At 47.6% G+C, this 13,569-nt stretch overlaps 1 protein-coding gene across 2 annotated transcripts in view; it reads right to left on the bottom strand.

Annotated features, from left to right (window-relative positions):
• Positions 1-13,569, bottom strand: part of pitpnm3 (PITPNM family member 3) — a 93,136-nt gene that overhangs the window by 12,487 nt on the left and 67,080 nt on the right. For both annotated transcript variants that reach the window (XM_042063912.1, XM_042063913.1), the window contains 5 exons: positions 10,637-10,794; positions 9,710-9,880; positions 4,139-4,369; positions 3,057-3,205; positions 1,276-1,392 (listed from right to left, as the gene is read on the bottom strand). In XM_042063912.1, the coding sequence (XP_041919846.1) occupies positions 1,276-1,392; positions 3,057-3,205; positions 4,139-4,369; positions 9,710-9,880; positions 10,637-10,794 (826 nt within the window). The remainder of the gene's footprint in view (positions 1-1,275; positions 1,393-3,056; positions 3,206-4,138; positions 4,370-9,709; positions 9,881-10,636; positions 10,795-13,569) is intronic.

The following is a 13,569-nucleotide window of genomic DNA, read 5'->3' as shown; positions in this document are numbered from 1 at the left end:
ACGGCAGTTACGGCACACACTGACAAATATATGGCAGGCTGAGTTGACGCTGTGCTTCCATCACTGTGCTGTTTTCTTTCTTTTTTTTTTGGCATGACTTGGCATGAGGAGTGACAGTACGGCTCTTTTGATGACGGATCGGGTGCCGCCAAAAAACCCATCTGCGAAGCTGCGGGTGTGAGCAGCGTGGCAGACTGCGACTTCATTTCGCCTTGACACATGTTGCTCCGAGGGGGAAGAGGCGCTGGGCCGCTCGGAGCAACATTGGAGGGATGCTTGTAAAGGCGGAGCGCCTTCTGAGTGACGGCCGGGGTGATTTCTCGCTGACATTTTTTAATTTCACCACGGGGCCTCGCCAGACAAGCCACAGAGCCGGAGCCCCAAGCGAGCGAGCGAATAAGAGCTTTATCCTCCCGCACGAATGCCATCACTGTTTTACACAGACAAATACCACAGTTTCAAGAAACGCAGCACAGACTGAAGTACTTGATGGTGTGTATATTGACATGTGTGCATCCTTGAAAATGAAGCCACTATATAGTCAGCAGTGGGTAAAAAAAGGAAGGACTAAATATAGGCTACTCTGAAACTGAAGGCATCTTATGAAAGGAGACCCAGAAATAGAGTGCCTGACCTTCAGTCATCCCAGTGCAGTGAAAGAAGTGTAGCGCAGTAATTGCATTCTGTTCACGAGCTCAGATTCAAGGTGAATCTGTGTGTTTGTTGTCAGTAATGCTCGCAGCCCACACCCCCACAGAGCTTGAATGGTTAAATATCAGTGAGATGAAAAGCCTTTGCCGCGGTGATATTTTTAGCACTGCCATTCACGTGTAGCGGCCGGTTTGGAACGGAACATTGGCAGCCTGAAGTGCTGTTGTGCCTGAAGAGCAGTTTCCACAAAAAACCCTGTTTAGAGTAGGGGAAAAAATAACAAAACATGTTTTTGAAGGGAACTAAGCTTGAGGTTTACTTCAAAAAACACAATGAACAAAACTGAATGCCTTGCTCAGGTGCACAACGGAGGTACAACCCCCACAACCCCCCCCCCCACACACACACACACACACCATACCCTCCCATACACAAACACAATATACCTTTTCAATTAATACTTTTAATTCTTCAAAGGTGACCTGGCTCTTGAGCGCAAGAATTTCATTACTTATTATTCCTTTTATGAGTACATGACAATAAATTACTTGAACTTGAACTTGAAGTCACTCTGGATAAGAGTGTCAACTTAACGGCAAATTATGTAATGCAATATAAAATTACCCTCAGTTTCACGTGGGTTCTCCTGCGTAGCCACTTCTCCCTGGGGCTGGAAGGGGAAAAGAGGCTGGAGTCTATATGGTCAGTCTCCTGGGCATGGACACAATCACATCGCATCACCTGCCAATCAAACACAAACACATGAGTAAAGATAGGAGTTGTCATAGTAATGGCTGACGGTTGGAAGAAGCCATTTTCATGTGCTTACAGGGATTTGAAATATAGACCCTTTCAACCACATGACCAAACCTGTGTATTCCTAAGGCATTTCCAGTGGCACAGAAAACAACATTGAGCTAATGGTACCTCAGGGATAAAGAAAAATGAAAAGGAAAAAAAAAGTTTTAATGTTGACATTTCGCACAGCATTACGCTACAAGTCAGATACATTGTCATTATGAAGTAGGCTTATCTGCGTTGGTTTCAAATGTTTAAATCGGAAACCCTGTCAGAGCAGATTGAAAAAGTCTATATGACTCTTGAATTAAAATATGCATAGAAACTATGTGAAGTCATTATGGGAGAACACATCCTGTATTTGCTCTGGAGGGGTCTACAGTTACCATGGAGGACAATTATAAGACTGCAAATAAAACAAATGATATACAGAAATTATCTATCAAAGAGAGAAGGAGAAAAAGAGCTAATCCATTTTTGCAGTATGGAACAGCTAGTCAACCATGAATCCTCAATGCCTCCTGAATTACAAAGACACATAGTTCTTCTTCAAAGGGTTACTGGGTCCATGGCTGTGCAGGAGTGTTCTCAGACACAACTAAAATATGCATTTAGAAACACACCAGAGACTTCTTTAAGATGTGCTGTGCTTTGAGGAGTACGTTCTACATATCTTAAAGTTTAATGCTTCATTTGTAAGAAGTATGCAGGACTACTCAGACTATCATTAAGAAAGGTGCCGTAAGGAAAAAAGGAGAGGGAAATAGAGAGAGAGAGAGAACAAAGGGAGGAAGGAAGGAAGAGGATAAAGAATGGCAGAAGAAAGAAAATACCTGAGAGTGAAATGAGAAAGAAGAAGCGAAGTGTGATAGCGGGAAAGAGAGGGGGAGGGAGGGAGGGAGAGAGAGAGGGAGGGAGGGAGGGAGGGAGGGTTGGCAGAGGGAGAGAAAGAAGGAAACACACTTCTACTTCTCATTTCCCTCACGTCAGCTTGTGGAGCAGCAGCAGTGGTGCTAATACACACACACACACACACACACACACACACACACACACACACACACGTGTGTGGATGCTAATGGGCAACACAGCTAAAAGGCTGTCAGTGGTATGAGAAGACTTTAATGAAAACACGACACAACCTGCTGATCCTCAAAATCCACTCCATCGACACTCCATCCACTCCACGACACTTCATGCACATATGTTTCTGTGTGTATGTGAGTGTGTGTGTGTTACTGTTCTTAATGCAGATCAATACATTTGTCTGTCAGGAAGACAGAGCAAGAGTAAGACAGGGAGAGAAACAATGAGAGAAAGGAGACTATTTGGACCTACGCTCAATATTCAGAGCAGATCGCTCGTTCCGCAAGTCAGTGAGACAGAAGAAAAGACCTGCATCACTGTTGGACAAGACTAGAACACACACACAAACACACACACTCACAAACTCACACACACACACACACACACACACACACACACACACACACACTCACACTCACACTCACACTCACACTCACACTCACACTCACACTCACACTCACACTCACACACACACACACACACACAGAGAGACACAGATGAAGAGGAAAGTTGTTAATGACCTGCCGCAAGATGAAGGCCACCACGTCAGTGGACTCCCAGTAGGATGCGTGGAACAGGTGTGGCAGGGCCACGGTGGGGAAGGAGGTAAGCACGTCGGGGCAGTAGAGGGAGTAGTCCAGCCTCTTGGAGCCCCACCAGGTGCTGGAGACTGGGCACAGATGAACACATCAGCAGGTGTGCTCAAGACCACTTCACAACTGAGACCACTGAGAGTGAGAGGGGCTGAATGGCTAAACCTACATTTGGACCTCATTAAAATGGAAATAAATGGACCATCATTTACAAAAATATATACAATATTAATTACACACACACACACACACACACACACAGTCCCTCAAACAGACATGCATACACATACTTACTTAAACATTAACCCATTTACACAGTATTACTGCATTCAGTGTGCATCTGATAACATCAAAATGACTCCCGCTATAGGCTAACAGGGTTTTTGATGCAATTTCGTCAAAGGGTCAAACAAACATGATGACATTTATATCTTAAAATCTGAATGCATTTTGGCCAGCGCTTATATGAGCCTCCCTACGGACTACAGCTCATGCAAGGCAAATGAACCGCACACAATTTTGGTCTGAAAGTCATGACCGCTTTGTGGGAGTACGGAAGTATCGTTTCTGTTACTGAACCTTGAAATTAGACCCCAAATGGCTTCTTTCGAATTAATCTCCTAAGGGGGGGTGGGGTGGGTTGGTGTAGGGTGGTGGTGGAGGTCAGTGTTAAATCCCAGCACCTCGACTCTATCCTAAAACGCCTCGGTTTAATATGCCGTTGCTGGTTTATCATTCAGAACGTGTTTAATCTCCAGAATGGGTTATGCATTTATCAAAGCGCGTTGCTAATTGATTAGCAATGAGAAGCTCTAATGGAGAGTTGTGTACTCGAGGCGAGAGCCAGAAAAAGAGAGAGAGAAAGAAAGAGAGAGAGAGAGGGAGAGAGAGAGTAAAAGGAGGAAGGGAGAGAGAGAAAAAGAGTGAGTGAGAGAAAGAGGGAGAGAGCGAGAGAGAAAGAAAGAAGAAAGAAAGGAGCTCGTACAGTAATCCTTCAGCTTGACACTCACTGTTGGCCACAGTGCTGCTTAGGCGGCTCTCAGCACCACCGGACGCCTCACTGTCCACACTCGTCAGACTGGATCGGCGGACCAGCCCTCCACCTCGACCTCCTCCTCCGCCACCACTGCCTGCCCCTGGCCTGCCATCTCTGTCCAGTGGGGGGGAGCAGGGCTGGGGAGCGCTGCCTGTGCTCTGGGCCGTGTCCAGAAACACCTCGGGATGGGCGTGAATGTCGTCCGCTGAGGGAAGAGGAAGGGAGAAGGGTGTTAATGAAGGACTTGACAGAAGAAGTTCTTTAGAAGAGTTTACAAAGCTAATGCTGGTTAATTGTAGTGGTGACAGAGGAGAGGAGAGGAGAGGAGAGAAGAGGAGAGGAGAGGAGAAGAGAAAGAGAAGAGAGAGAGAGAGTTGAGGAAAATGAAAAACAGAAACTAGAGTTGCATGTCTATTTCAAACACACTGGAATGTGAAATGCTGTGAGTTTGTGTAATCTTGCAAAATCTCATAATCCTCTGGAGAAATGCTGGTCCGTATCTCTCCATCTCAAAGTAATTTGTGTGTTAGGAGAGCGGTCGCACAGCACAGGTTTACGCCTGTATGTACTGAGAGACAACGATCACTGAGGCCGCATGTGAGACTTAATTTCAGACTTAATTGAATGGCTCTGAAGATGACAGACTGACAGACTGACTGACAGACACAGACAGACAGACTTACTGACTGACAGACAGACAGGTGGGCTCTCGTGTTCTCCCGGCTCCCAGTAAAAAAAAAAAAAACATCTCAACCTCAATCTGAACCCTCGGGGGCAGGAGGATGAAGCCAGATATGAGCAGAAATCTAGCCGCATAAGAGCCTTTTCCTCTAACTGCCTCATCTCGCCTGAGCCAACTGCCTGCCATCGCCCCACGTCTTCTTTATCATATTCATCTCCTTCTCTTACATATTAGGTCTATTTTATAACCTCTTTCCCAGCGGGCCGCCATTATCTGGTGATTTACTGCGCCTGGCCACTCGTCTTGTCTAAACCTGTCTTTGTTAAAAATAGCACACCAACGCTCACAGATTGGAGGCACAGAAATACTATGACCGCTGAATATCTCAGGTACATGTCAGACATAAACATACGTGCGCACGCACACACACACACACACACACACACACACACACACACACACACACACACACACACACACACACACACACACACACAAACATATAGGACCTTGCTTGAAGCACCATGTCAAACATAACTATGCTGTCCACATACACGCTCTGCGGACCACAGAGCTTAGTGGTTGCTTTTACGTGATTGGCCAGACCGCGAACACGTCAGCAGGGCAGGGGTGAGGAGTAACCCTGTGGACCCTGACTGTTATTTCTGGTCGAGCCAAAGTAAGTCTTATTTCATTACATCAAGAGGTTTGTCCACAACACAGCCTATTACGCCCAGATACATTGCAGGCTATGTGAGTGCACTTAAAGCATGGTTGCGTGTGTGTGTGTGTGTGTGTGTGTGTGTGTGTGTGTGTGTTTGTGTGCGAACATTTGTGTGTGTGTGTGTGTTAGCAGTGGCGCTTCACAATACATCAATCGCCTGCCTATACACATGGCCGCTGTGCTCTTGTCCTCTTTGATGCCTTTTCAACACTTGGTTTTGTCGTGGGCTCCTGAAGGTTGGGTGCTGGACGCGTGATTGGCCTGGCTTTGGGTCATTAGGACAAGAGGCTGAAGGAAGCATGGAGAATGATCACAGATCTATCACGGGCAGCCAATGGCCAGAGATGAGGGCAGGAACAAGGGGGGATGGAGGGCTACTCCAAACAGATACGGAGTGAAAGACAGGGATGGAGAGAGAGAGAGGGAGAGGGAGGCAGAGGGAGAGAGAGAGACAGAGACGGAGAGAGAGCGAGAAAAAGGGAGACAAAGATGGAGAGAAAGAGAGAAAGAAAGATGGAGAGAGAGAGAGAGGGAGAGGGAGATGAGGGGCTGTGGAATAATGGCAGTGTGAAATGAGAGATGATGGGGGAATGCTAAGCAGATCCCTATTTGCAGTGGTCATAAGGAAACGCCTGCATTTTTATTGCTGCCTTTCCGATCTCATGCTCCCCATCTGGGATATAAATACGGCTGCTGAATATCTGTGGGTATTTGTGTGTATGTGTGTGTGCGTTTCAATGTGATTGTACAAGAGTATGTGCGCTAGCATGAGTGTGTGCATGTTTGAGTGTGTGGTTGTGTGTGTATGTGTGTGTGTGTGTCGGTCCGTGTGTGTGTGTGTGTGTGTGTGTGTGTGTGTGTGTGTATGTGTGTGTGTGTGTGTGTGTGTGTGTGTACGCCTGCCTGTGTGTAGCCTATGGGTATATGGCACAGATGCGGTCAGAGGTGTTGGCTGCATCAGCTCCACTCACCCCCTAGCATGAGGACATTTAAATCCACATGTCTGCTCCCTCTGGTCTGTGAGAACGTGTGGCTTTTCAGCAGAATACCAATGCCAGCACACTTTGAAAAGCACCTGATCTTGAATCAGCAATAGGTATTTCAAGGACACTGTTGGAGACTGTTTTTCTGAGGATCCCGGCTTTCCCTCTGAGTCAACATGTTTGTTTTTGGAGGCAGGTAATTATTTTGATGATGTTTTGATGAAGCCTGCGGTTACATGAGTAAGATTCCCATTTGCTTGCCTAACCTCATTGAGTACACTACATCAGCAGAATAAAGCCGAGTGTGATTGCCTGTGTAAACACTGCCATGTGATGTTTTTTTCTCAGCTGACAAAAAAAGAATGCAATCTATACTTCTTCATAGTGAAGGGCTAATAAGGGGGACATCACATCTTTCATAATTATTACAGCCAAAAACATACACAGCAGCACATACCCCCCCACACCCAATTTAAAGAGCCTTTTTCTGTCCTATTGCGTCTTTCATCCCATCCCTCTCTGCCCTGTCACTTTGCGGTGTTAGTGGAGGAAATTGTCTTTCACAGTGCAGTGCACATGGCACTCAGAGGTGGGGTGAGGAGGTGGGGGGGGGGGGGGGGGCACGGGGGAGAGATGGGGATGTGAGCTGTGCCCGGGCGGCAGCTTGATACCAGCCCACTGCATTCCAACGGAGGAGAGGAGAGAGGGATAACCAGAAAAGCAGAGGCAGAACTGCCATTTGGGGAGGGAGAGAGAGTGAGGAAGTAGGGAGGGAAAGAGGCAGACAGGAGGAGACAGATCTGGATGGTGTATGGCAGATAGACAGACAGACAGAGAGGGAGAGAGTGAGACAGATAGACCACAGGATAGAGATCCAGATGGTGTGAGCGTTCGTGTGAGAGAGACAGACTAGAAAGATGAGAAACTGACAGAGACACAGAGACTAGAAAGACAGATCAATCTGGATGGTTAGACAGGAGGAAAAAGAGAAAGAAAAACACAACAGAAGACAAAAAAAAGAACGAGAACAGTGACTAAGACAGGCAGAACAAGGCAAAGACAGGCAGAGTGCGCAGCAAGCAGCAATAAAACACTTCGGGTAACGTCTCCTGCATACAGAACCAAAAGGGACGCACATCATTTGGCAGCAAAGCAGCAGCAGCAACAACAACACAACACCCTTAACAACACCAGCGTCAGGACAAATGCCAAGAAGAACAGCACTGCAGTAAAAGAAAGACCAAACGATGACTGTTCCTAAAAAGCCATTTCTCAACTTCTATGGTACAGTTTCTCTCCACGCTGTGACAAATGTGCACACTGTATAAACACAAGGAGTGATAATGGGGAGGAAGGCTGTTGAATTTGGGGGGTGATATTACACACATTCATCTCAGGGGGGCCCAGGAGGAGGATTTGTAATGACTGGGATGACGGAGAGACCAAAGACGATAGAGAGCTCCCTCAGTGGCTGTCTAGGAGCTCAGGAGCCCACTATTAATTACTGATGCACAGAATAGCTTTGTCTGAGGATTTGTAATGTGTTTGCAAAGATGGCTGTGTGTGTGTGTGTGTGTGTGTGTGTGTGTGTGTGTGTGTGTGTGTGTGTGTGTGTGTGTGAGACAGACAGACAGACAGATAGGAGAGAATGAGTGAGGGTGTATGTGTGCGTGTGTGAGAGAGAGACAGATATAGAAAGTGCGCGCGTGTGTGTGTGTGTGTGTGTGTGTGTGTGTGTATGTGGACATGTGTGTACATGTGGGCGTGCACCTGTCAGTGCTTTTCTGTTCCATATTTTGACGTGTTTTTCTCCATGATTAGTGGGGTGAGACTTAACTCTCATAATTAAAAATCTGAGATACACTCAACTGCCAGCCTAAGATTTTCCTCCTCCGTATCTCCTTCCCCCCTTCAATCCATCTATCCTTTCTTATCATTCTCTCTCTCTCTCAGCCTGTAATTTTCCTCTGTACCTTCTCTTATCCCCTCCTTCCACACCTCGCCTTTGTTATCATTTTCTCTCTTTCTCCATATCACTCTATCAGTCTTGTGAATTTCCTCTGTTTCTCCTCTCCCCCTTACCCATGCTCTCTCCTCTTCTTTCACACTGTCTCTCTCACTCCATCTTTGTCCTTTCTTATATCATCTCTTTCCCTTGCTCTGTCTTTCGTTGCTAACAAAATATTGCTGAGACATCGCACTTGGGTTTTTAATGAGGAGGAAGCTTTCATATGCGATAGCAGCTTGGAGTCAAACCTCACGTGAGGGCTTCAATCATAGATAGCAAACAGAGATGGAAGAAAAGTATCTAAAAATCCCTCTGGTGCTTGCAGAGTTGCTTGTCCTCTGTTGTTCAGGCTCAGTGGAGAATGTTGGACACACGGGATGATGATCATACTCTCTGAAACGCTAAACTACAAAACACCACATAAACGCTGGTGTGTGTATGAGCCTCTGGTTAGCAAAGCAACGCAGCAATCGCAAAAAAAAAAAGTAAAATGTGTTTTTCCAACTGTGTCACTCACAACAGCCCAAAAGGAGGGTAAAAATATGCTTGCAATAAATCACAACCTCATTAGGGAGTAGATAAACCCTGACTGGTACACACACACACACACACACACACACACACACACACACACACACACACACACACCATTTTCTCCACCATTCGTTCCTTCCTACCCTCCGCTTCCACTCCAGGGGCCTAGTGTTGTGCATCTGACAGGCGTGAGGAACTAATGCGGCTCATGTTAGCTTTAGCGCTAGCGCTGCTCCCAGTGGAGAAAGGCGGAGTCAAGGGGGCAGAATGGTAATTACGATCCAACTTCAGGCTCGGCTGCCGGTGGAGTTGGGATTTTCTACTGAGCTGTTTAAATGCCCTCCACTTTGTTTACTGAGGGTGTGTGGGTATGTACAGTACTTGTGGGTATGTAATAGTGTGGCTGTTTGTCTGGGTGTGTTTACCCTCAGCCTAGGACACAAATTGACAAATGAAACATTTCATGTCTCCACCTGACCAAATTCCCATTAACTAAGCCCAATCAAAACATGAGTCATCATTACCTCAATTCAATCACAGTGCATAGAACAGATGGAACAAATATAACAAAGTGTGTGTGTATCAGGGGTGGTGGTGGATGATCTCTTGCTCACCAATGAGTGCCGAGCGCCCGTCTCCCAGGGGGTAGCGCTGGTAGCGGGGCACGGGGAAGGGCGGCAGCCGGTGGAAGTTGGGGTGCAGCAGGGGCTCCAGGCGGGACGCCGAGGGGTCCGAGGGAAAGAAGAGGTTGCAGATCTGAGAGCAGGCTGGCCGCAGCTGGGTCACTACAGGAGCAGGAGGAAGAGGGGGAGGAAGAGGATATGAGAAGGATGTAGAGAGGTGATGTGTGATGTTGGGTGTGTGTGTGTGTGTGTGTGTGTGTGTGTGTATGTGTGTGTAACAGATAGGATATATATTTGTTCATGTAATGCTTGTGATGTTGGTTGCATTTGTAAGTGTGTATGTGTGTAAATTTGCATGATGTAGCGTGTGTTTGTGTGTGTGCTTGTGTTCATGATGTAGCATGTGTTTGTGTGTGGTTGTGTTCATGATGTAGTGTGTGTTTGTGTATGCGCTTGTGTTCATGATGTAGTGTGTGTTTGTGTGTGTGCTTGTGTTCATGATGTAGCGTGTGATGTGTGTGTGCTTGTGTTCATGATGTAGCGTGCGTTTGTGTGTGTGCTTGTGTTCATGATGTAGCGTGTGATGTGTGTGTGCTTGTGTTCATGATGTAGCGTGTGTTTGTGTGTGTGCTTGTGTTCATGATGTACTGTAGCGTGTGATGTGTGTGTGCTTGTGTTCATGATGTAGCGTGTGTTTGTGTGTGTGCTTGTGTTCATGATGTAGCGTGTGTTTGTGTGTGTGCTTGTGTTCATGATGTAGCGTGTGTTTGTGTGTGTGCTTGTAGAGACACAGAGAGAGAGAGAGGGTGTGGAAGAGGGTGTTCTTGGAAGTGTTTGTGTGTACAGCGCAGGTGCAGTGACAGCTGGCAACTAATACGCAGTGAAAACAGAGACAAAGAAACGGAGGTGCAGGCTGACCTTGGACAGCCGGGAGCACAGTTCTCCTCATGGCCAGCACCAGGCCCAGTGGACAGCCCAGGAGGAAACAGTCGGACACCTCGAAATCAAAGCGCCCCGGATTCAGAACTAGGTTATGGTTGCTGCCTGGCCGGAGATCCCCACCATCCTGAATAAGTCTGCGCACACACACACACACACACACACAGACATACAGGAAAGAGGCCATTAGGGACCAGAACTGACTGTGACAAATAGTTCTCCTGCTCTTGGCATCGATCAAGGAAGGTATTGGTGTGACGTGTGTTTATATGAATAAGTGTGTGTGTGTGTGTGTCTGTGTGTGTGAGTGTGTGTGTGTGTGAGTGAGTCAGTATGATGTGTGCAGCCTCTTCTCTGTCAGAGCACTCCTCTCCTCTCCTCTCATCTGGCCGAGTGGTGTTGTGATTGGGGCGCAGCCCGAGGCCAGAGCCCTGAGCTGTGTCAAGCAGGCATCTCATCCTCCCTTTTCTCCTTCCTCTCCTCTCCTCTCTCTCCCTCTCCTGTTCTGTCTCTCACTCTCCTCCCTCCCTCCCTCCCTCTCTCTTCTCTCTCTCTCTCTCTCTCTCTCTCTCTTCTCTCCTGCCCTCCACTACTCTAACTCAGCTCAGAGCAGTGCGGTGCTGCCAGCTCTTTCAGGCCTATTCAAGGCTGCCTCAGATCAGAGCCGTGTGACCTGGGGGGCCTTGCATCCTGACAGCACTAGTGCTGTTCCTGTTTGCCCAGCCCATCCCTCCAGACTGACGTGAGCAGAGCTCCTGTTTGTTTGAGCGGTGGCGTGACCCCTTAAACACAGAGCCCTGCCCGCACCTCCCTCTCTGTGGCCCACTTAGCCACGGCAACAGCCATCTAATGCCTGTACTCTTCCAGTGGAGCAAGAAGGGGGATTGAACCCCTCCTCCACACACACACACACACACACACACACACACACACACACATACACACACCTTCCCAGCTGATGGATGTCACCTTTCCTCTCCTCCCTCCAAGGCTCTCATGTGTTCCACTCGGCCATTCATCAACAACCTCCGCCTCTAGCAGCTGCCTGTCTACCCCTCTTTGTCTAAGTCTCTTCCCAGTGTCTTCATCTACCTATTGCTCTCTCTCTCTTTCTCCCTGTCTTGTTCTCCCTCTCTCTCTCTTTCTCCCTGTCTCTTTCTCTCTCTTTCTCTGTCTTGGGTATAGCCATGACAGCAATATGTAATGAGTGTAATCAAGTGGCTCTGTTCATAGGGACGGTGACTAGAAAGTCCCAAGAAAGAGCAGGCAGATTATAAACTAGTTGGACGATTGCCAGGGATCAGTAATATATGGAGGAACAAATAAACTACTTTGTAGACTGAAGGGTATTTATGACTTGTGGTTGACTTTCTAATTTTCTTTCAAATCATTGGTTAATGGGATGAGTGTGCAAACTGCTCGGTTTCTGTGTAAAGATGTATGTTTAGTTTATGGCCCTCATAAAGACGGGCCCAAATGAGATAAATCTCCCTCTCCCTCTACCTTGTCTTGGCTCCCCCACTCCCCTACTCTCCCTCAGAGTTCTGCTCAGCTCACAAATACACAGACAGGGTGTGAAAAGGCAAGCCATGTTGCTAGGACATCTATGGGGAAATGCCTGTGTCTGCGTGTCCTCGGAATACAAATGACCGGTCTGCTCATCTTTGATAGACTTTAATGTTGGGTGGGTACTGATAGAGAGCTGTGTAGAGTCCGAAACCAAGGGCTGTGTAGAGGCCGCTGGACCCTAAGGGAGGGAGTTTGGCCCAGCGGTGGTAAAAGCTGTTGTCGTCGCTGCTAACAGTTTTGGTCTCGGGGAAACCAGTGGAGTTTCCCGCCCCCCCCCCCTTCCACACGTGCCCTCCCAGTGACCGCACACCCATGCTGAGGGTGGGGAGTGGACACCACCTCCTCCACACACAACCTCACTGGGAGCAGAACCCCGGAGCAGCAGCCGAGTCACGGAAGGCAGCAGAGAAATCACAGAGGGTGGGCGGGGCGGGGCGGGGCCTGGTGCGGGCGGAGGGGCGGTTTTAAAGATGGAGGAGGGTTGATGGGAGCTGTTGAGGAAGACACCTCATTGATGACACCCCTCCAGGCTGTTGTGAGAGCCCGTCGTGGCTCTGCTCTGTGCTTCTGTGGCGACGGTGAAATGCCTGCCATAAATGGCACTGTTATTCACCTGCGGCGTTTTGTTGTTGTTGCTGCTTTTCTCTCTCAGGCACAGACTATTTTTAGCCCTGGCGAGGGCGGACAGTCAAGCAGGCAGGGAGGCAGACAAGACTGTCGCTCCGCAAATACTGATAAATAGCAGGAGAAAGGAGAGTGACACTTTCCATGATAACCTGGACAAGGGCCGGCCAGTCCAGCCACATCTGCACGGCTCTGTTAGACGCCACCTGACACGCCACCTTCAGCACACATACATCACTCCACTTACACGCTAAAGAAAACTAAAGGGATTCTCTTTTGCGGATTATATTACAGTCTGTACTGAGTTGAGACAGTCATGCCGGACTTGTGCAGGGCTTAGAGGAATAGGGTTGCAAAGGGGCGGAAAATTTCCGGTAAAATTCCGGAAACTTTATGGAAACTTACCATGGGAAGTTAAGTTGGGGAATTTTGGAAATATTCCAAATTGGAAACTTTCATGGAATTAAAGGAAATTATGGGAATTAATGGGAATTTACGAGAATTAACTGGGAATTTTGGGTAATTCATACAAACTGTTTCGTATACAAACATTAACATTTTGTTTCGTAATAAGCAATATGATTTGTATGTTGGTATTTTCGCTTAGCTTAGCATACAAAGCTAGCTAGCATGCTAGCGGGAATCCCATTCTCTGCCTATGGTTTACTAGCGTGCTAAACTAGCAACACTGAACTGCCCAAGATACACCACACCACTCA

The sequence above is a fragment of the Alosa sapidissima genome, chromosome 15, assembly GCF_018492685.1.
Source record: "Alosa sapidissima isolate fAloSap1 chromosome 15, fAloSap1.pri, whole genome shotgun sequence".
NCBI lineage: Eukaryota > Metazoa > Chordata > Actinopteri > Clupeiformes > Clupeidae > Alosa > Alosa sapidissima.
Note: the sequence above shows the minus strand (reverse complement) of the source record. Positions and strands in the feature narration are given on the sequence as shown.